Below are 22,933 nucleotides of genomic sequence, written 5' to 3'. Positions count from 1 at the left end.
GGAACCGCCAGCCCAGCGTTCGGGGGGCGGCGCAGCGCGCGCAGCAGCCGCTCTGGGAGCCCGGGGGGCTCAGCAGGGCCAGGCCCTTTCCTCATGGGGTGCTCTGGGATGGGGGTGCACAAGAGGGGGAGGGGGAGGGGAAGGACAGATTGAACTGTGAATTTGGAGACCTCCCAGACTCCAAACAGGCCTTTATCAGATTAAACTGAGTATCTGTTTTTAGCCACAGATATTTAGGGAGACAGTGGGTTTATCCCATCTGTAAGGTCTAAGAGGCTTGCTTTGAGGGAAAATGCTGACATCTGGCTCAAATATGAATCAAACCGGTCTTCTGTTTTTTAGTCTAGGAGTCTATTACTGACTCCTAGGCCACATCCAGACAAGCACAGGCATTTGGTTTCCCAGGGACAAGAAGCAGCATCATGCTGGTGTTCTGGTCCCCAGGAGGTGCCTGTGATAAGTACCCCTTGTTTCAGGGGCACCTGGCTAAACCCCTAGGGACAGAGGTAGGGCTGGAAGCCATGTCCAGCAGAGATCCCTTGAACTTTTACTATGCATTTTCTACTTCAGGAACAGCTTCGTGTTCTGAAAAAAGTATTTTATCTAACCAAGGGCATACAGTAGGTTGTTTAGGCTGGGGGAGATTGCTTGTTGCGTAGTTGCTGATTGCTGGCCTCGCTAGAAGGAAAACTGTATCAACAAAGTTCCGGAGCTGGAAGGGGGGTTACTTGGGGTGGAGCTGGAAAGGGGGTTACTTGCTGGGCTTGCTATACATGTCATCACATCAGCAGGTTTAACCTGTTACGTAGCTATATAAGGCAGACGCCCACTGGGGTGGGTGTGCTTGCTTTGCGAACGATTGCCAAGCACCACTTTCTGCGCAGGAAATAAAGGTTAAGTTGGATCCTTCACCCCTGTGTGTTTATTGGCACAAGCGCACCGGGCACGAACTCTCTGTCCTTTGGGGACAACACCTGTACCATGTGCCCTCTGCACATGGTGGGTTACGCCAGGTGGGGTAGGGAAGGCTGGGGCCAGCAACTGTGCTGGCCCTAGTAGACTTACCTGGGGGCCGGGGAAGCTGCAGCCACAGAGCTCCTGCAGCTTGGAGCCTGGCCAGCAGCATGACTCTGGCAGGCCAGACTCTGGCTTTGGGTGGCGCACAGTGCAGCCACATGCACTGCCTCACTTTTTTTCCCACACAGCAGATCCTGGGGTCAGTAAACGCCTTCATGCTGCAAGGTAGCAGTGTGGGAAACACCTTAATGGACGGTGTATACGGTGTTACACATGGTTGTGCTCGTCTGGACGTGGCCCTAGTGACTAAAGGTCCTCAGCAGGGACCAGTTTCTTCCCATGTCCGGTAATTGTAGACACAGGGTAAAGGCAGGTCTTCCTTTCTCCCCTCATACTTTAAGAAACCCTGTTTTAAAATTAGGCACTGAGCTAGCTAACTGAGGGCTGGGTGAGTTTGACTCCCTTGTCTTAGAGTAACTACTGTCATGGGTTTTTAGGGAGATGTAATAACATCTTTCCTTGTGACCATTTATTACTTATTGTCAATTGACCTGACAGACAAAAGCCAAACTTTGAGATTTTTTTTTCTCAGGTTAATAGTACTGCGCATACCAGTATCGCCAGTCATGCAGGGAATTGATTGGGTCCTTCAGTTAGCCTTAAAGAAGACCTGTTTAAGAATATGTGTATGTGGCATAGTGTGCTGCTTGGCAGGGACACTTGAGTAAGCCTGGGTCAAGCTGTGTGGTCACTGTACTTGGCTGAGTGCTTTGCTAATCCAGTGGTACTTGTAGTTGTACCCAGGCTAGTTAGGATGGCATTGCATCATGTAGTCTGCAGTCTTAAGAGCCTGCAAGATAAAGTTCTCCATCCTGCTCCTGAAGTTGAGGCGCAGTCTCGAAGTTTAGCAGAGCCAGTCTTCTGTGCAACCCAGGCACTGCCATTATTAGAAAGTTGAACTGGGTTGTAATAATGAAAGGGTTTTTCATGTTAGGTGTATGCTGTACATGACTTGTTTACTTTTCAGAGAGATCAGGCCAGGAATTTATCATTGCCATTTATGTCCTAGGTATACGTAGGGGGTCTAGTCAATTCATGATTTTGCGGAAACCACAAAATCCAGGATTGTCTGCAAAATCAACTTTAAATAAAACACATAAAAATGAAATGCTGGCCTCCCCAGTGGTAGCCAGTAGTCAACACTGCCTAGCCCCAGCTTTGCTACTCACCCCAGGGGGAGAAGGTGCTGGCTGGTGGGGCAGCACAAAAGGGCAGCAGACAAGATGATGGCTGCCCCTGGATCCTTTCTCCCCCACCTCCAGGGCCTCTCCGCCAATTAGTGCCATGGGGCAGGGCTACACAAAGGGCAGACAGCAGATAAGATGGCATTCCCTGCCAGGGCCTCTCTACCAACAGCACTGAGGGGTGGGGCCAACTGAGCACATCCAGGAAATATCCACGAAATGTGCTCTTCATGCTGTGATCAATCCATGCAAATTATTTAGTCTCACTGCAATGTAAGTAGATCCCTAGGTATATGAGCATCTACAATCAGTGGCATTAAATATGCTAGGGGTGCAACCTGGAAGCTGTAGTGGGGAGGGGCATGGGACAGATCTGTAAATATTTCCCTTAGCATCTGCTCTCTGCCACTGTGAAAGACAGGATGCTGAGGTAGGTATACCTGTGGTCTGACTCAGTAGGTCAATGATTCTCAACCTTGTGTGCACTTAGATCTTTTCAAGGGTGTCGTGAGATGCCAAACCCTGTAGTACTATTAGGTGTGCAAACATCATTCACAAGATAAAACCAGAGATACCAAATACAAATCCATAGTGTTAAAAACAGTCTGACCTGTTACAGTGTTTTTCAATTCCTTGTAACAAAAGAATTATAAGTCAAAAAACAAATGAAAACTAAGCTGACATTTTCTGAGGTGTGCCTCAAGTCTAACAAGGTTGAGCACCACTGCAATAGGTATTTCTTATGTTCTGAGTTTTTTTTTATGAAATTAGATATCATGTAGTCCTTTAAAAATCCACAGGAAATTGATCTGTTTATCATTTAAATTTCTTGCAAGAAGGAAAACCTGAACTGCAAAAGGTGCAGCACCAGTTTCTGTTCATCATTGTGGAGGTTAGAAGTAAAGATTGGAAGTGTTGATCAGATCACACGCAAATCATTTCATCCTGTTTTACAGGAGATGAATTCAGTGAAAATGGCTGTTCACCTGTTAGCAAGAGAAAACAGTTGTTTTAATGTTTTCTTTTTACTTTAAGCTCACTGTCAAAGAGATGTATTTATAGTAGCTACATAATTATTAATTATACATAGTTATAATTCTTCACTTGGTATGAGGATGAGTCTTGCAGGTATTTGGAAGATGTTCAACATGTATAACAATGTTTATGACTAGGTTGAGTGACTATTAAGGTTTATTTCCCCCTTTAGATAAATATTTACTTTCTGTATCTGACTTGTTGCCTGACTTGGAGCAAATTGCTTCCCTTCTCTCTGTGTTTGTTTCTTGATATGTCAAATAGCAGTCTGATGTCTAGTCTATTTTGAGGGTCCAGACTGAAAAAAGTTTTGTATAATTTTTAGGTATTAGTCCAGGTTAATAAATGTAGATAATAATTTTAGTAGATGCTTATTTTCTCAGGCACTGAGTCTTTTTCATCAATATGAAACAAATAGTAGCAAAGTATAAAATAAATATTAGATCAAAATGTGTTTATTCAAATGCAAATATGAATGAAAAGGGGAATAAGACACAACCATACTACATGGTTTCAGAGACATGTCTGATTTCTAATGTAAAATTCCACATTGTAATATAAAACAATGTGACGATAACATCTATGCTCTGTTTTGTGCAGATCAGACAGTTCCTGACATAACCTCTTATGCAAATTCTACTCTTTCTTCAATAGCTGTAATCTGCTTAATCCTAGAAATGAGAGGACCATCTATTGAAATCCTAGACCAGATCATAGCAATAACTATAGCCAAATTCATCATCTCCATTCTATTTTGGTACAAAGCCAGCACAAAAAAACAGTGTCTGCAACAGTCCTTTTTAACATTAAAGAAAACACAAAATAATTTTAAGTGCTCACTCGTGTGTGCTTGCTAGATGAACCAGGTGTGCGAGCCAGGTGTGCTTGCTAGGTGTGTGTGTGTGCGCAGATTGTGTGCAGTTTCTCCCCAAAATCTTAAAATCAAGTACCTGGGTTAAAATTTTACTCTGAGCATGTGCTACTGGAGTGATGATTGCTGAAGTGAATTACAGTAGCATTCAAGGAGACTCTCTTCAGACTTTTAAATGCACCATTCCTGTAGGTAATATGTCCTTGCTTAAGGTATTATAGATTCACTATAAAAACATTTTCTTCTTTATAGAAAAATTGACATGTGCACCTGATTGGTTGCTGTACTGTACAACTGAAAAATCTTTCAAGTAAAGTTCCTAAAGTGATCTACAGATGCAAGGCTTGTAATGCCACTGTTCAGGAGGCAAGCTTTATTGTACTTATTTCATTAAATGAAATGTGATGCAGAGAGGAAATGATACGAATGGATCACATGTGAACATGTGGAACTAGTTCTTGATCCTTGTACTTTCTCTGGACTTCTTTTAGCAGAAGCTAACTCTCTTATTGCTTATGTACATGTTTAACTGAGCCTACTTGCCCTGCTGCAGAAAACAGAAGTCTTGGAATATTTTAAGACGGTTTACTTCTCATATTAATAGGATAAGCTTGAAGGCACTTGATTTTATTGTTGCATGCTACTGAACTCAGACTGAAAGAAGACCATAATGTCTTGCTTCATCAGCTGTCATGTATTTTCCTTGACTTCGGAGGGCGAAGAGGGGGAAATCCAAAGTTGCGCTTTCTCCATGGGTAAGGCTACATCGGGGTGGAGAGAGTGGGAGGTCCTACCTATTCTCACAAGATATGATTTGGAATGGCCATTGCTTTCATTCCCTTATAGATTGTAAATAAACAGGAACAAGCAGTCCTTGAGTTTTGTTACTTAGGTGAAAAGTTGTGAGAGCAAAAACATCGTTTTACATTTGGTAACATAAGCTGATAGTGTTTGAATTAATTTAAATCTGCTAAATATTATTCACTGGGTGCTCTGAAGCATTTGGACATGGTTTGTCTTACTTTTTCTTAGTTTTGATCCCCTCCCCCTTCTTTTATTGTTGCAAAGCTACCTTGGCACCAAAGAGAGGGGAGGTAGTAATCCTTGTAGAAATTGCTGAATGTTTCACTTGTATACATATTGGATAAACACATACTTTGCTTAACTGTGTAACACAATGCCAGTCTGGTAAGTATGTTGCTTACATTGCAACAAATTCGACTATTCACATGTTAGTTAAATGTACAATAGGATGCGGACCCTCGGTAGGGTTAGGTTCTTAATGCCTCAGCTGCCTCTGTAAAGATGAAGCTTTGTGGACTGGCTTGGGGTATACGTAGCCAGAGCAAATAGTAGCCATGAAAATTACCAGTTTTTTTTTTCTCATTTTCCTGAGCTGTAATAGTTATTTGGTTGTTTAGGGCCTTGAAAATGAGGGGAGCTAGTCTGTTTCAGGCCTGCTAATTCTCCAGCATTGACAGGGCTGGGTACATTTTACATTGTTTGGATAAGTGTATAATCCAGATAGTTGTCTGGACTTTTTTCTATCCTGAGGCTGTGTACTAAAACAGATCACAGTGAATGTTGTTACTTACATGGAAAAATGTTAGAGAGAGAGTATTTTTTTAGCTGGCTTTTAATGCAAGTGAATAGATGATAATAGAGTGAGACTGCACTACATGCCCAGCCAGTCCTCTGCTGCTCATGAACAGCTGGTTTATGGTCAAACAGCTAGGTCAGAATTTGTGTACCATTAAATTGCATGGTAGATTGATGTCAGAGCACATCTGTAAAAACAACTTCTTGTTGCTGCTGTATTAGTGGGTACACAAACGAGCCTTGAGATGTGCATTACTGCTGCTGTTGTTTGGTTTGATGTGCTTCTTGCTTCCTGATACTACTCACTACTTCAGATAGGGCTTGGTTTTTTTGTAGTTGAAGGCAGCACCGTGGGGATAGCAACAGGGTGTGTACACTGGGGGTGAGCTCTCCCTCTGTCCATCTTGCCTTCCCCTGAGACAGTCCAAACACTATCTGAATGCTTCAGCTAAAGTATCAAGTGCTTTCTGGTAAGATTTGTATGTATGTAGGAGTCCTGGATCCATGTACTCCAGCTCTGATTGTACATCTTGCCCTCTTTTCCCAAGTTCAAGGGGGCGAGAAAGTAGGATATACCAGGTGGCCCTCACAGTGCTGTAGCTTCTGCTATTGGGCTTCAGTATATGCACATATTATAGCTGGGAGCAGGTCCTATCCCAGTAGGAATTGTGAATGTGGTTACATTTGACTTAATAAATGCACTTTTTGGCCATGCATCACACGTAAACTCCACTGACATACTTTACTACAGTGGGAGACCAACCTTTTTTGGTAGATGTGCTGCAAATTAGCCTTGAATCCTCCCTGAGTGCCATTCCAATCCCCTTTTCTTGCCTGATCTGCTGCTCTGTTTTCTGCTCCCTTCCTGATCTGCTGCTGGGCTCCCTGTTTCCTCTCCAGTTTGTCTTATGCCCTATATAGAGGCTCCCTATGTCATTTGTGGCAGATGTGCTGCAGGTTGGGTGCCACTCTATTACAGGTTACAATTGATTTGCAGTTTTATATAAGGACGATTTTAAGAAATCGTTATGCTGGCTCAGAGATGTTTCTGTAAACAAAGATTTCCCTAGCATCAGTATGCTTTCTAGCTTTTGAGGATCTTTCACTTTTTTTCCTCTTATGCTTGTCTTTTTTAGTAGAAATAGAATGGATTTATGGGAATAAGTGCTGAAAACATTTTAAATTCATGGTTACTGCATGTGGTAAAACAAATTGGATTCCATTTTTCTATCGTTTCCAATGTGATAGGGTTGATCCTACTGTTTTGCTGTTAACTTTATTCATAAAATTACATTAACTATTTTTACAAGCTAGAAAGATGGTATCTTTAATTGAAGATTAACTGTGTTGATATTCAGACTGTTTTGGATCTGTGTCTACTTGAAATGTAACACAGATTAAGAGGGTATGAATGAAAGCACAATTGCTGTTGCTGAATCATTCAGTGTGCGTACACTTACGCTGGAACAAGAGCACTTTGTTCCTGTTTAGCTTAATTTTAGAAAGCAGGCTAAACCAAAGGGTGGTAATGCACTGTTGTTGCAAAAATAAATGTTTGTATGTGGAGTTCATCAGAAAAAACACAGATGAGCCCTGAGTTGTATCATTTGTATAGAGCCTTGTAAATATAAAATCTTACACACTTGGCTTTTCACAAGAAAAACAAGGCAACGCAAAGCAAAGCTTTAGGGTTGTTCATCTTAAAGAAATTTAATATTTTTCTTTTTCAGTATAAGTACAGAGACCTAACAGTGCAGGAAACCATCAGTGTTATTACCCAGTACAAAGACCTCAAACCTGTAATGGATGCATATGGTGAGTTTGTGCATAAGAAGAATATTTAATTTGTTGTTGCTGGTTTAGCTATATAGTGCATTTGTATGTTATTTCCTTATCTTTAACGTTTGATAGTGCTAAAATTCAACTGGCATCTGTTGCTAATGTCTTATAATAAAATAATTTTTGACTGTTCCATATTCAGTTGTCACACAAAAACTAAGGACTGAAACAAAATTTAAAGATCTGTTCTTTAAAGTCCTGTGACAGAAGTACTTTTGGAAAAAGTGTCAGTAGAGAAGATACATTAAAAAAGAAATTTACGTAGGAATTCACCCACTCTTCAGTATGGATGATTCATGAACAGGGATCCAGGTTTTCTGTTTCTCATGGAAAAATGGGAAACAAGCGGATTTTTGCTTTTAACCAAAAAAAAGTGGATTTTTCATTTTAACAGAGAAACGCACTAATTTTCCATTTTTGCAAAGAGCTTTCTTTAGGCTGGCAGAGTTCCAGCCTGCAAGGAGCCGTGGGGGGGGGGGGAGCAGGAGCACATGAAACAGGCAGCCTGGAGAGCAGCTCCCCCAGGTCAGTATGGCAGGGGGTGGGGGGTGGCAGGAATTGAAGCCCCCATAGTGATGAAGGGAGTTGAGCAGAGCTGGGGATGCTGCTCAGCCCGGGCGGTGCTTGGGGCCTGGGGTTGGAGTGTAGCCATAGGGCCCCAGCAGAGAGCGTGACACAGCTGCAAGCTGCTTGTCATAGGGAGGTGGGGGGAGGGGAGGGCTGAGGGGTGCAGAGAGGGCACATACCCCCAGATGTGTGCACAGGGTGGGGGCGGGGGTGGGCTGTGGTCTCAGGCTCCCCGCCCTGCTGCTTCTCCTCCCCCCACTGCCCTTCCCTGTCCCCCCAACCCTGAGGTTTTGCTTTGGGTTGCCTTTACAGCCCAGCAGATGGGACCTGGTGTGGCAGGGCAGAGTGCAGCTGAACAGGGAAACATCTTGCTGCTGCAAGCCCTGTACCGCCCAGCCAAAGCACCCCAGCTTGCCTGGCAGCAGCAAGCAGGGGGCACCTTGCCATGGCGGTGTGGAGTGTCCGTTGCCTGCAATGAGCTTCCCCGTCTGGCCCCGCTCTGCCTTACCACGCCAGGTCCTGCCCACTGGGCCAAGGAGGCTCCAAGGAGAAGGCAGCTGGGCAGGGAGCCCCTGCCCACCGCACCCAAGGGCTCTTCTCCAGCTGTGCTGCCTGTGGGGACGGGGAGCTAGGCTCCGCTACACCACAGCAGCTGCCACCTCCTGCAGGTGGCAGCCAGGGGGCAGGGGGCTGCATAACTGGGTCCCTGGCCCCGTAACCCTGGCAGCTGGGGGACCTCTCTGACAGGGCTGGGAGGTGGGGAGGCTGTGGGTGGGGAGTGCAGGGCACCAGCCAGGCCAGGGAGGCTGTGGGTGGGTAGTGAGGGGCCTGGACCTGTATCCTGGTGAGCAAGGGGGCAGGGGGAGCTCTGATTTTCCATGATAAAAAACCCCAAATCAAATGGGGTTTATCAGAGAATCTGTGATTTTTAAACAGAGAAATTCAGGATCCTTGCTCATGACCTTCCTTATAGCAATGTTGTTTCAGTCTGGTATGTGAGACTTATGTGGTATACTGTTTAGTAGTCGTGCTTACTTTGGAAGCTGTTAGAAGATCACAAATTGAGCTGGACTATAGTAAAGGATATTTTCTCATATTTATGTATAAAGAACAATAAATTAGCCAAAAGAGTGATCTTGTTAACAGTGAATCTGCATTATGCTCTTTTAGGGCTGGAAAAAAATGAATTATTCCTGAGTATAGCAAGGCTGTTTGAGAGTTCTTGTAATGTGTGTATAGAAATTTAATTTTAATTGGCTAGTCTAACAGAGTTTAACTGCCACTAGTCATTTTTAAAAGGTATCAACACATTTCAATATATTATGCGCAAGACATATCTAGAGGTTTTTTTAGGGTTTGGGTTAAAGTTTGTGCTTAGTTAACATGTTTGTTGAAGATTTTAAGTGAGGGACCACTTGAGCAAAGACTGAAGTGTACAGAGAAAATTAGAGCAATTGAAATAGATAAAAAAATAGAATAACACATTTTTAAAGTAGGGGGGTAGGTAGGAGAGTTGAATGCAGCCATTTGCTTCAGGAAAAATAATTCAAAACATTTATGAGAGAGGGACAAATGAAAAAGGGACCAAGAGCAGAATATTGTCTAGCAATTCAGAAGTGATTCTGCATTGCCATAGGGTGCACAAAATGTCAGTGCAGTTTTTGAACTACGCATTTAAAGAAAGGGGTCCTGTAGCATGGAGGTCCCTATTCCTTTCTAAACTGCCCAGATGAGACTGCATCCATAAAGTTAATTGTATTCAGTTTTAAGAAGAACATTTTCAGAAGAGTAATTCACATTTAATAGAGTTAAGAGAAGTAAGAAAACATTTGGGGGGCCTGAAAAGATTAATTTCCCAGGAAATATTAACAAAATGCATATAATACTGTAATTAAGAGCAAAGCTTGCAGATCTTTGCAAGTCATTAGCACCTAAAAGTAGTATCTGCATGGTGAGCTACAGTGATGTTATTACTAGAAGTAATTAAATGAAAAATAAGAAAAAGGAAAATCTAGGCTTATGATGAAGATAACATCTTGGCAATGAGGTCTGTTAAGCTGAAAAATAGTCTTCCTCAGTGTAAAAGCTGGAAAGCCAGGCAGGACAAATCAGTAGAAGATTCATTTGTAGTTAGGGTGCCTACTCAGGTTGTGGGTTAAGCTTAAATTGTGGCAGCAATTTATGAATGACATAGTCATCTTATTGATATACTAGAGTTCTATCTCTTGCTGGTTTTATATAAAAATAAGTGTATACTGGCCATAAACTTTAAATGCACTGTAGGTTTTTATGTTGAGTACATGTACATGTTCCATCTTTACAACTATATGAACTAGGGAATTATGTTTTAAACAAAAGGTTAGGCTAAAATAGACATTGGGAGAAAGCCTCTTACTCTGGGATCCTACAGATTTACAAACCCATTGTCCTGTAAGTACCTGTGAAGTACCAAATAACACTTTCCCTGGGACAATAGGGGTTTAATTCTAGTTAATTGCCATTCAAGATGCACGTGGGAAAGGGCTGCTCAGGACAGTCAGACCCAGGAGAAACTGTGCCTGTTTTTTAGCCTTAGATGTCAGTCCATAGTTGCATAGTCATATCATCTTACACCTAGGACCTTGTGTGTAGGTGCAGTTTTAAATTGATAAAGGAATTATTGGATAGTGTAATATATCTTCTCTGTCTCTCAAAACACATGACTTAATCAACTGTGAAAAAGTATTTGCCAATCAATATGTGTATAATAACAATGTAAAAGGAGGGACTTTCTAGTAGCAGCATAAATATCATTCTAAGTATGCAGTCTGACATAGATTTATGTAACAGGAACACATGATAACACAGTAAAGTTCTCTAATGTTTTTCTTTCCCATTTAGTTTTTAACGATGGGTCATCTCGGGAGTTGATGAGCCTCTCTGGGACCATTCCTGTGCCTTATAGAGGTGAGCATCATTTAGGGGTGTAGAGATGAGGGTTTTTGGTTTTTTTTTCACCCAGCGCTCCACCTGTCATCAACTGATTTAAAGATCTATAAGGGTGGACTTTTTGCTTATTCAGCTCCTTGCATCACCCCTGCCTACCGAAATGGGAAAGTCAAACCCTGGCATTGCATTTTCCCTTTGTTTGCAAATATTTCAAAAGACCCACGGGTACTCAACCTGGCCATGTAATCTGGTCCATGGTTCTCCCCAGAGGTCCAGAAACTCGGCAGTGTGGGTCTAGTGGCAGTTAACGCTGTCCCCACTCCCCTGCCACCACATTTCCAAGTCCCACGTGGCTGGATTGGACCTGACCTGGTTGTTCTCATGTGCAGGGATCTGACCCAATTCCTGCATGGTGGGATCAAGCTGGAGCCCAGTTCAGCCACCTGGAAATGGCCCAGCTGGAGAGGAGCTGTATCAGGCCTCAGAATGGCCAGCACCACATGGCTGCATTGGGCTCACAGGCTGGATCCAGCAGGCCTACAAACTTAGCACAGCTCATCTGGCCCATGGGCCAACAAGGGTAGGCACCACTGGTTTAGAAGGCAATAATCACTGTTCTCTTTGGCCTGTGGCAGATGTTACATTTGTTGCGCATTCTGTCTGAGAATTGTGTGACAAATAATAGCATGGCAGGCATTAAACCAGTTTCTCCCTGAATTAAAAATGGCAAATTGGCTCCAAAGGAGTTGGTTGTCGAGCACATCTTCTCTGAGTTACGCTGAGGGGAAACCAGCATGGGTTCGTGGCAGGCAGATCGTGCCTGACCAATCTAGTTTCTTTTTATGACCAGGTTACGAAACGCCTGGACACAGGAGGAGGGGTGGATGTCGTATACTTAGACTTCAGGAAGGCCTTCGATACAGTATCCCACCCCATACTGGTGAACAAGTTAAGAGGCTGTGACTTGGATGACTACACAGTCCGGTGGGTGGCGAATTGGCTAGAGGGCCGCACCCAGAGAGTCATGGTGGATGGGTCGGTTTCGACCTGGAAGGGTGTGGGAAGTGGGGTCCTGCAGGGTTCGGTCCTTGGACCGATACTCTTTAATGTCTTCATCAGTGACTTGGACGAGGGAGTGAAATGTACTCTGTCCAAGTTTGCAGATGACACAAAGCTATGTGGAGAAGTAGACACGCCGGAGGGCAGGGAACAGCTGCAAGCAGATCTGGACAGGTTGGACAAGTGGGCACAAAACAACAGAATGCAGTTCAACAAGGAGAAATGCAAAGTGCTGCACCTAGGGAGGAAAAATGTCCAGCACACCTACAGCCTAGGGAATGACCTGCTGGGTGGCATGGAAGTGGAAAGGGATCTTGGAGTCCTAGTGGACTCCAAGATGAACATGAGTCGGCAGTGTGACGAAGCCATCAAAAAAGCCAATGGCACTTTATCGTGCATCAACAGATGCATGACGAATAGGTCCAAGGAGGTGATACTTCCCCTCTATCGGGCGCTGGTCAGACCGCAGTTGGAGTACTGCGTGCAATTCTGGGCGCCGCACTTCAAGAGGGATGCGGATAACCTGGAGAGGGTCCAGAGAAGGGCCACTCATATGGTTAAGGGCCTGAAGACCAAGCCCTACGAGGAGAGACTAGAGAAACTGGACCTCTTCAGCCTCCGCAAGAGAAGGTTGAGAGGCGACCTTGTGGCTGCCTATAAGTTCACCACGGGGGCACAGAAGGGAATGGGTGAGTGTTTATTCACCAAGGCGCCCCCGGGGGTTACAAGAAATAATGGCCACAAGCTAGCAGAGAGCAGATTTAGATTGGACATCCTGCTTAGGGGGTCAGACTCGATGATCTATTGAGGTCCCTTCTGACCCTAACATCTATGAATCTATGAGTTATGGAAATATCCCACAATAATTTTAACATACAGCCAGTTGGCATATTAGGATTTGTTGCGCAATACTCTCATATAATGCACGACAAATATAACATCTGCCGGGGGCCTTTGAAACACCTCATTGTTTCATAATTTGTAGGGCTGCCAAACAGTTAAAAAATTGATCGCAATTAATTGCAAGATTTAAAAAAAAAAAAAAGTCTCAATTTATTGCAATTTTAATTGTGCAGTGAAACAATAGTCGGCACCCCCCCCACACCAAACAGCCTGGAGCCCTTCTTGCTGTAGCCACTCAGAGCCTGTGCCCCGGCTGCCCTGCAGCTCCCCTGCATTGCCAACACTGCCCCGCTGAGCGGCCTGGAGGCAGCAGTGACAGCAGCAGAGAGGAACCGTAGGGCAGCCCCGGGGGCGCAGGCTCTGGGTGGCTGTAGCAAGAAGGCCCTGGCAGCAGTGGGGCAGGGAAGGAGGGGGGATTTTCCCCTGTGGCAAGTATCAGCTTCTGCCCAGCCACTGCTGCTCCTGTTCAGTGTGGGCAGGTGCATCTGGAGTAGGCATGGGGTGGGGCAGGGTTGGGGCTGTGCACGTGGGTTCCGGCTGATCCGCTCCCCTGGTCAAAATGATGTGTGATTTAATACAATTAAAAAAATTAACGCGTTAATTTGTTTTGCCTTAATTGCATAAATTAACTGCGATTAATTGACAGCCCTAATAATTAGTATTTTTAAATAGCTTTGTTGTTGTTGTTTGCTGTGGAATAGTGTTCCAGAGTAGTGTATGAGCTGTTTGTCTTAGCTATTCTAGGGATAGAGTCCCAGATAAGGGGATGTAACATTTTACTTCACTGCTTTGTTGCTGTTACTGTCTATACCAGCGGTTCTCAAACTTTTTGTTGCCCTAGTTCACCTCCAGCCCCTCGGCAGCCTGCAGGTATGCAGCCTACCTCCCTTGCAGTCTCCTTGTCAGGTGTGCTGTAGGGACATACAAGCTAGCTTTGGAATAGAATCTGTATAGCTGCATTTAGGCAGCATTTTTTTCCCAAGGTAATTGGCCCCGTTTCTCAGCAGGACTGTACTAAGGCAGCTTAATAGCTTCTCCTTTTGGTGTGTAGCATATAGTGGACAATATGATGTTTCAACATGCTGCTGCCTGGCACCATGAGACTATTGGGAGGCTGATCGCTCTCTGCATGTGCCTTTGTGGGCTATGTGGGACTTCTACTGCTCACCAGTTGAAGATCACTACTTGACAGCTTTTTTTTAACTGGATTGGCTTTTACTTTTCAAGGTTGGGAGCCAGGTAAAAGAGGATTGCAAACAACATACAATAAAGGCTAAGAATAGTTCCCAAATAAGTACTGGCTTCCCACCTTGTGGTAGACAATAGCTATAAAAATACCTTCTTGTAGGTTAATTTTATTCCTAAAGCAAGGCTTAAGTGGTGTGAGAAACAGATCTTCCAGGAAAAGCAGAGGCTTCTCACTAGCTATATAATTGGTAGACTTCAGTTTAATTTTGTCCTCACGTTGCAGTTTGATTGAAATGTTGCATGCCTTAATTAGATGATCTTAAGATATTTATTTGATTTATTTCTGACTGATTTTAGTAGTCTTTTGAAAATCTGAGGTCAGCATGAGGGCTGAAGAGGAAGAATAAATTATCTTTTTGTAATTTTTCTATAGGTAACACATACAATATCCCAATATGCCTGTGGCTGCTGGACACATACCCTTTCAATCCTCCAATCTGTTTTGTTAAACCCACTAGTTCAATGACAATTAAAACTGGAAAGCATGTTGATGCAAATGGAAAGATATACCTTCCTTATCTACATGAGTGGAAACATGTAAGTCAAATTAATTTCTTCAGACCAGCTAGTTCTGAATTACTTTAGAATGTAATATTGGTTTTCTTAACAGGAAATGAATGTTGTTTTGCCTCTTAGAAGTAAAACAGCCATGCCTTTTTTCACCAAGGAGCTCTGAGTGAATTGATGTCCTTTTTACTATCTGTGTTGCAGGGCACTAAGGTATGCCTGCTCCTTTAAAGGCAGAAACTGCCTCGAGAGAGGGCCCTAGGGGCCAGACAGAACCCCCACAGCTGCAGGGTGCCCAGGCAGCAGGCAAATGAGGGAATTAGCCTGCCCCTGAAACCCGGTTAGCTGACCAGACGAAGATGGGGCCCTGGGCACATATAAGCCCCAGGGCTGGGGCTGGAGATGGTCAGTTCTCTGGCAGTAGTCAGAAGGGAAGGAGTGCGTAAAAGCTTTGCAGATGCTTGGCTGTCTGTCCAGCTGCTGGTGAGATTAACAGGCTCTAGAACAGGAGTCAGCTAAGTTTTTGGACACAGTGCTGAAAACACCTGCAAACTCTTGCTTGTAAGATGTTGGTGTGCTGAGGCTGATGGTGGGGGAGCTGCAAGGGGCCTGATCCTTGTTGTGGCAGTGCAGCCCCAGCTCCTTCCCTGGTTTCTGCTAAGGTTCATGTGCCAAGCAAAATACCTTTGCATGCCACACTCTGGCACCCATGCTGGGGGTTGCCTACACCTGCTCTAGGAGCTCCTCAAGTGCCTGGGACTAGGAGGCACACATTGCTGAGGGAGAAACAGGCCCTCTTAAAGGTGCAGAGTGTGGCCTCTAGTGTCATTGGTGTTGTTATTGTTAGGTTATAACCCAGGGGCTCATATTTTTGTTGTTTAATCCAGTGGACAGGGCTGAGGCTACTGGGGAGGAGGAGGTGTCATTGGGGCACACTACTGTGCAGAGCCCCAGCACCAGAGGGTGCAGTGACAGTGGGTGAGGAGGCCCCAGTGCCAGAGGGCACAGAGACAGGGGGTGAGGAGACCCCAGTGTCAGAGGGCACGGCTACTGAGGCTAAGGGTCCAGTGACAACAAGAGACCGAACTAAACTGAGGTCTCATCACTAGAGACAATGTCTAAATACCATCTGCGAGGCATGGGGTGTAGTAAAGGGGCAGTTCTGGTGCCATGCATCTAGCCCTTAAGGCTTGGGGTGTCTCACGAGGCACCTGCTTAAAACGGGACCCAGCAAGGGGTCTAAAATTCCTCAGGGTTTAGTGGGGGCCATCAGGACAGTGACTGCGTAGCAACTTGAGGGCAGCCTCCCTGTCTACTATCTTAACCAACAAAGTGTGGCAGGCAAGACCAGAAGGCACCTGCAGGGTGAAGTTGGCACAATCACAGGGCCATAGGGGCATCATGGCTGTCTCTAGGGATCCCACGCCATGACAATCTTAAAGGGATATACTGAACTTTTAATTTTTTTCTGTTGGCCAATTACCAGTGACCAACTCTCTTTTGGCTGATGAAGCAGCGCAGCATTTGTGGACTCAAAAGGGGAATCCTATTTTTTGGTTTCTTTTTCTGATAGAAGATGCATAAGATGTTGATCTTTAGAGAGGGGAGTATTTACTTGAAGAAAATACATTTTTAGGGATGTCCACAGGGCAGAATTATGGTGCTATAAGTAAAATATATCTTTGATGATCAAATGTGAAACAGTTCAAATGTTTCAAAACAAAGTCTGTTGAAAAGGAGAGAATTGTAGAAATATAGGGCTGGAGGGGACCCCAAGAGGCCATCTAGTCCTACTCTCCTCTTCCCTCTACCCTGTCCTATTGACCTAGATTGTTATGTACTTTCAAACTGTCTGTAGTTTTGAATTTAAGAGCAATAACCGAGGCTGAAGATTTTTGCTTTCTTTGTAAAAGTGAAGTCAAAACCTAGGAGTTCTGAACATCTGTGCTCACGCTTCTGTTATTTCGTGAGCATCATCTCTGCTATTTGGTATCCTACACTCATTAGAGAAGTGTAAGAGTGGTGATGTAGCCATGATAGAATAGGTCATCCAGACCTGATGAAGAATATCTTGCATTCAAGACCTTGTCTAACTCTATCCTAACTGTAGAGTTGGTCCAATCAAAGATATCATCCTAAGAAATCCTTATCTCTCTTACTGGGGAAGATATTTCTGTTAATATTTAAACTTTTTTCTCTGTGCTCTAACTTAACTAAATGGTGTCTTCTATGATGTCATCACAGCAAAGCTATACATGCTTTCAGGAGTTAGATACCATTTCTGCTATTCATACTTTCAGAATTTAGATGTAGTTGGATTTGAAATGTGAAGTTTGAGCCTCAAATGGGAATATAATTGCTTATGTTTGTGCTGTTTGCCTTGCTAATCAAGTTACTCAGTATAAGAAGCCATTACTCCAGTAGCAACTTTTGTCTTTCTTTATGTTGACAGCAATTAAGTGATGTATGCGCAAATTCATCATGCAAGAAAAATTTGATGTTATAAAATTCAAAATATAACTGGAACCAGTTGGTGCAAGGAACGCTGTGGGGTAGCTTATGCCCAAGGCACTAGTGGCCTGCAGCACATTTTCTTCTGAGCAAAACTGTCTGTTGTGTGGTTTTGGAACGCCTGACTACTTATATTTAGCTTTCTTGACTAAAAACTGGTTTGCCTTTTTAAAAATGATGTGATATACCACAAAAGTTTTAATACTCTGATTATTGTAACATGCAAATTAATGTAAAGCCACACATTGTTCAGAGTTTCCCTCTTCATCAGCATTATCCCAGCTACATGTTACTATTTTATTCTTGAACATTATGCTAATAACAAAAGCTAGCAGAATTAGAATCTACTAGATTGGGCAAATACATGGGAAAAAATGTTCAGCTGATGTGTGGTAGCTGAGGTGTAGTGAGTCATTAATAGCTAACTAAGCTCTCTCTCTCTTTAAAAATATCAAAAACTTTTGATCTGTTTAATTTGTAGCCCCAGTCAGATTTGTTAGAATTGATTCAAGTTATGATTGTGGTATTCGGAGAGGAGCCTCCTGTCTTTTCCCGGCCTACCATTTCAGCATCCTATCCACCATACCAACCGACAGGACCACCAAATGGCAAGTGATATGCTGAGCTATATATTTGCAAATATTGTTAGCATGTTTTCTTAAGTATTTTTGCTGTTTTATACAATATTTAGGCAGCATATTTTGTTCTGTTTGTTGTCACTGTGTGTCAAAGTCTGGCGTGGTTTCTGCTGTACTTCAGCTTGCTGAGACGCATCATACCAGTAATACTTGTATTAATAATATTACATAGCTGGACATTGCCAGATTTCACCCTTACTTTAGACCTGCTTCTTCTAACAACTTTATTTATAGTTTAATCACACTGTATTTATCAAAATAAAGTAACCTTTATTGCAGCCTTCCTAGGATACCTTGTTTCAGGATTATGGTGCATGTATCCTCTTCCTGTTTGGTGGCTCCTAATTGCTGACTCAATTTTGCAAGTGTCTTATTTTTCGGATCTCTTTGTTCGCTTTCTCCTGTAAAGTAATCATCTTTTGTCTTCCTTTTGTAGTCTTATGTCTAGTTGTATTGTTTTCTTCATTTTTTTCTGAGGGAAGAGGACACTCTGTGTGAAGGCTGGTGTAGATATAATTAATATTTGATTGACCCAGAAGAGACTTGTGCATAGTTGGGAGATACTAGAGTAGATCAGGCAAAGGAGAATTGAGCCAGAAGGCAAGGGAAGGAGGCAAACAGATTGGAAGACTTATCTGGTAATGTGAGAGTTCATGGCCAAATTTAGTCCTATATACTTAGGGTTGGTTTAGAGGTAGGAATGCATGTACATAGTTTCTGTGGAAATAGCATGTTGTACACGTTATAGCTTAGTGATTTTTTTAATTTTTTTTTGCTGTGAGCAACTGAAGCAGTAGTTTTCATAACTTCCAGAAGACACTACCTCCAGCCATACATTTGGTTTTGGGGTTGGAGGAAAGTTTTTTGTTTGTTTGTTTTTTTTTTGAACGCCAAACACCAAAGAGAGGCAGCAGAACTGGAAGAAATGAAGACTGTAGAAACAACATAGTATGTTAAATTTATTTGTATGGGGAAAGGAATACAATGTATTAAAAATATCCCTAGCTTTTTATAAATAGGTCACAATGTTTGTATTTCTGGGGGTGGTAGGTTACAGAGCTATGCAGAACTGAAGTTGATGAATAAATATTTCATTTGCTACCTTCCACAGCTGCTTATTATGTATTTGTCCCCCACCCCATGTGCACAAGATCAGATAGTATTGAGATAGCAGTGTCCACTGGGACTGCACATGGATTCTCAGTGTCCTTGCAGTCTCCACAACCCAGAGCATAAAGGGTGGAACACGAGATCAGTGATCCCTCAGTTTGTTGTTACAGGTCATGGCGGTGAGATGGGAATGGTGGCGGTGTCTGCCTGTTTCCTGGTGATTCTGTTGGAGTTAGTGGCAGTAACTAGTTAGCATAGTTATTAAGTATATGGTTAACAGTTTGTGCTTTGACTTTAAGTGGGGGGAAAAAAACTTTATTGTGTTTGTTTTTCTGTTTGTTTGGGTTTTTTTAGAAAGAGTTAATAGGCTTAGAGTCCTTTCCTAACACCAGGATGTGGACTGTTGCAGAAACAGGAAAACTAGGGTTGGAAGGGACTTTTAGGCCTCTGTTCAAAGCAGGTCATAGCTGTTTAAACCATTCAAACCAAATATTATCCAACCTGTGTTTAAAAACTTCCAGTGATGGAGATTCCGTTGCTTAGGCACACTCATAGTTGCAATGTTCTTCCTAATATCCAACCTAAATCTCCCTTCTTTAAATTTAAGACTGTTACTTCTTGTCTTGTCCCTGTGGACACAGAAAACAATTGAGTGCTATTCTTCTTATAGCAACCTTTCTGGTATTTGAGGAGAAATTTGATATCTTCAGTCTTTTCTTTTCTAGACTAAATAATCCCTGCTCTTCCAATCTTTCTTTGTAATTCATATTTTCTAGATTTCTGATACATTTTGTTGCTGTCTGCTGAACTCTTTCCAGTTTGTCCAGGTCTTTCTTGATGTGTTGTACCCCAAACTGCACAAAGTGAATTTGAGCCCATGTCGGTGCTGAACAGACTGAAAGAATCACTTTCTATGGCTTGCATGCAGCATATTGTTGACTCATTCATTTTGTGGTCCACTATAATCCCCAGGTCCTTTTCTTCAATCCTGCAGTTCAGCTAGTTGTTTCCCAGTATGTATTTGCGCATGTGATTATTCTATCCTGAGTGTACTTTCATTTTTTTCTTACTGAATTTGATCAGATGGGAGAAATAGTCTGAAATAAGAGTGTCCAGATAATTTGGAATCCTGATCCTATCTTCCAAAGGGTCTGTTACCCCACACAGTCTGGTATAATATACAGATTTACTTAACTGTACATTCAGACCCATCTTCTAAGTCATGTAATGAAGAGATTAAATCAGTGATTCTCAACCAGGGTGCTGTGAGATATTTTTTACGGGTGCTACAATGTGCCTTGCAATATTAGCACTACTAGGTGTGCAAGCACCTACACACAATTTACAAAATACATTTGGAGATTTCAAATAGGAATCCATAGTGTCAAAAACATTCTGACCTATTGTGGTGTTTCTGATTTCTTTGTAAACAAGAATCGAAAGGTTTAAAGCAATTTCAAAAAGGAAGTATTTAAAAAAAAAAAAAACCCCAAAAAAACAGATGTTACATTCTATTTAGGGTTGCCAGGTGCCAGCTAAATTTATAGCCCAAAGTCACTTCAAAACTAGCCAGTTTTTAAAAATGGAAAACAGCCCACAGTGGGGTGCCATGCCCTGAATTGGGGCATGGCAGTGAGATACATGCACCATAGGAATCCCTTGTAGGGAGTTCCTGCATGCTTACCTACAAGTAGAGGAACCTACACGTGTAGGTTCCTGCACTTGCAGACGCATGTACCAGGTTGGAGCATAGCAGCCTAATTAATACATGTGCTGTGGGAATCCTTGATATATGCATTGTGGGATTCCCCTTCAGGGGAGATCCCATGGTGTGCAGTAAGCAAACTGACTACCTTTGGTCACAGGAACCTTTTTGGGCACTTGAAGCATGACAAGTGGCAGGAATATCTGAATGGTCACAGCTTGTGCCACCATAAAAATGGTCATGGCAGCACAAGGCCAGTGTCTGCACCCTTCAGTTTCTTAAATTCAAATTGGCAGCAGAAGATATACAAGTCATTTTCCCAGGGCAGTCATGACATACCGTAAAAATTTGGTCTCTTTCAGACAACTTAGTCTTTGAAATTAATTTTTGTGAGAATTGGTGTGCTTGGGGGATGGAGGAAATTAAAATTGCAGCCAAATTATAATTACAATCACATTGTGAGTTGTGCATGTAACTAGTGCATAGTTCTGAAGTGCCTGGGAGGGGAAGTGATTTCAGGAGCTGAGAAAAGAAAAGGGTTGGACCTGAGATCAGGAGCAAAAGCAGAGATGAGATGCAGAAATCAAAAAGGAACAGGGGCAGCAGATGGGGAAGGATGGGATAGGAGCAGAAGGGAATTGAATTCCTCAGTTTTAACAAAAATCTAGTAAATAGTTGCTGAAAACCTAGTGGCATAGTATGCCTCATCTCTCTAGGGTGGCAGCTTTCCACAGAAGAATCTTCTATTGCTTCTAATTACTCAGAAGGTGTAAGTGGTAGAAAGCTGTGAAGGAGTTCTAAAGTTCTCAGCCCTGCTCATGACCAGTGTGGTAGGATAATGGGATATCACATAATGGAAATATTGCTTTTTGAGCTAACTTGCTTTAAATTCATAGTGCCCTGGTTATAAGTAGTGCTACATAAGGCTGAAAAAATTGAAAAATCAGGTGCTCTGAGTTGGACACAAGTGATTATTTGGTGGATTAACCTTAGTGTGCCCTCTCTTCCCACCTACAAAGTAGGGCTGGTGATACAGCCTCATGCCAGGGGTCTGGAACGATAAATTAATTAATGTCTGTAAAGCATCAAGAACCAGATTTTTTTTAAAGTTTTTATGCCTTTTATCTGTATAGGCATTTACAGTACTGTATTCAGTGCATAGTTTGAATAGTCTGGGGTGAACAATGCATGAATCCACTTGCTGAATAAGAAGGATAAAAGAAATATAGAATAACTCTGCATTAAGCAAGGACCACCTGTACTATGTACTGAATAAAGTATGGCTCCTATAGAAAAACTAGTGTAAGACCATGTCATTAAAGACTGAGTTCTGCACCAGCAACCTTCATTCAGTCATTTTTAAGATCAGGAGCACTTGCTTTGAGGCCTTTGCTGTTTATCCTTTTGTGAGGATGCATGTAGTATGTAGCTAGTGCCTGATCTAACACCCTTTAAATCAAAATGGGATCCTTTCCATTTACTTTGTGGGCTTTGGACCCACTGCATGCTGTCTGTGTTGGCAGTGTCCAAACTTTTGAACACACAATCTTCCTCTGAGGGCATGAGGTGGTTTATGCTCTTTCCTGCCTGTGTATTTGACTGTACAGTGTTATAGTGTAAAAATACCAGAGTCAGACCAAACAAGAAGTTGGGTAAGTCAGTTCCTACAAAGGCATGATGCTATCATGGTCAGTTTTTCCGACTCCCAAGCCAGTTCACAAATCTTTATGCTACACTGAAGTACGTGGTATATAATAATAAAAGTTTCCACTAACAGCTTAGTCAACTGGTTTGTTCCTGAAAACTGCTGCCCTTGCAGTTTGTGGAAACTGGAGGTCAGACACACAACTACCAAGGAGCAGTGTTCTTATAATATACTGCCTGTGGGAAAGTAGTCACACAACAGCAAATGTGAGGATCTCCATTCTCCTGATAGTGGAAATGTGCCATATTTGTTTTTAAGGGGGAAATATTTCATTTACTGGGAGGAAAGGACTAAAGTTACTTCAGACATTCTTACCTGGAGGGACTGATACATTTCACAGGATCCCTTTTGTGTCATTTTGAAGAAGAAAAAAACCCACCGGAGATACTTACCAAGCAGAAACTGGTGAAGGGGAGAGGAGTTCCTGGATGAAGAGCCGGGGGAAGA

At 42.8% G+C, this 22,933-nt stretch overlaps 1 protein-coding gene across 6 annotated transcripts in view; it reads left to right on the top strand.

Moving 5' to 3' along the window:
- The window catches only part of LOC102383613 (ubiquitin-conjugating enzyme E2 variant 3), a 100,824-nt gene that overhangs the window by 31,522 nt on the left and 46,369 nt on the right, over positions 1–22,933 (top strand). For all 6 annotated transcript variants that reach the window (XM_025202142.1, XM_025202140.1, XM_025202143.1 and 3 more), the window contains 4 exons: positions 7,497–7,581; positions 11,053–11,118; positions 14,684–14,847; positions 17,810–17,936. In XM_025202142.1, coding sequence (XP_025057927.1) covers positions 7,497–7,581; positions 11,053–11,118; positions 14,684–14,847; positions 17,810–17,936 — 442 coding nt within the window. The remainder of the gene's footprint in view (positions 1–7,496; positions 7,582–11,052; positions 11,119–14,683; positions 14,848–17,809; positions 17,937–22,933) is intronic.

Source organism: Alligator sinensis, unplaced genomic scaffold, assembly GCF_000455745.1.
Source record: "Alligator sinensis unplaced genomic scaffold, ASM45574v1 scaffold983_1, whole genome shotgun sequence".
NCBI classification, from domain to species: Eukaryota; Metazoa; Chordata; order Crocodylia; family Alligatoridae; genus Alligator; species Alligator sinensis.
Note: the sequence above shows the minus strand (reverse complement) of the source record. Positions and strands in the feature narration are given on the sequence as shown.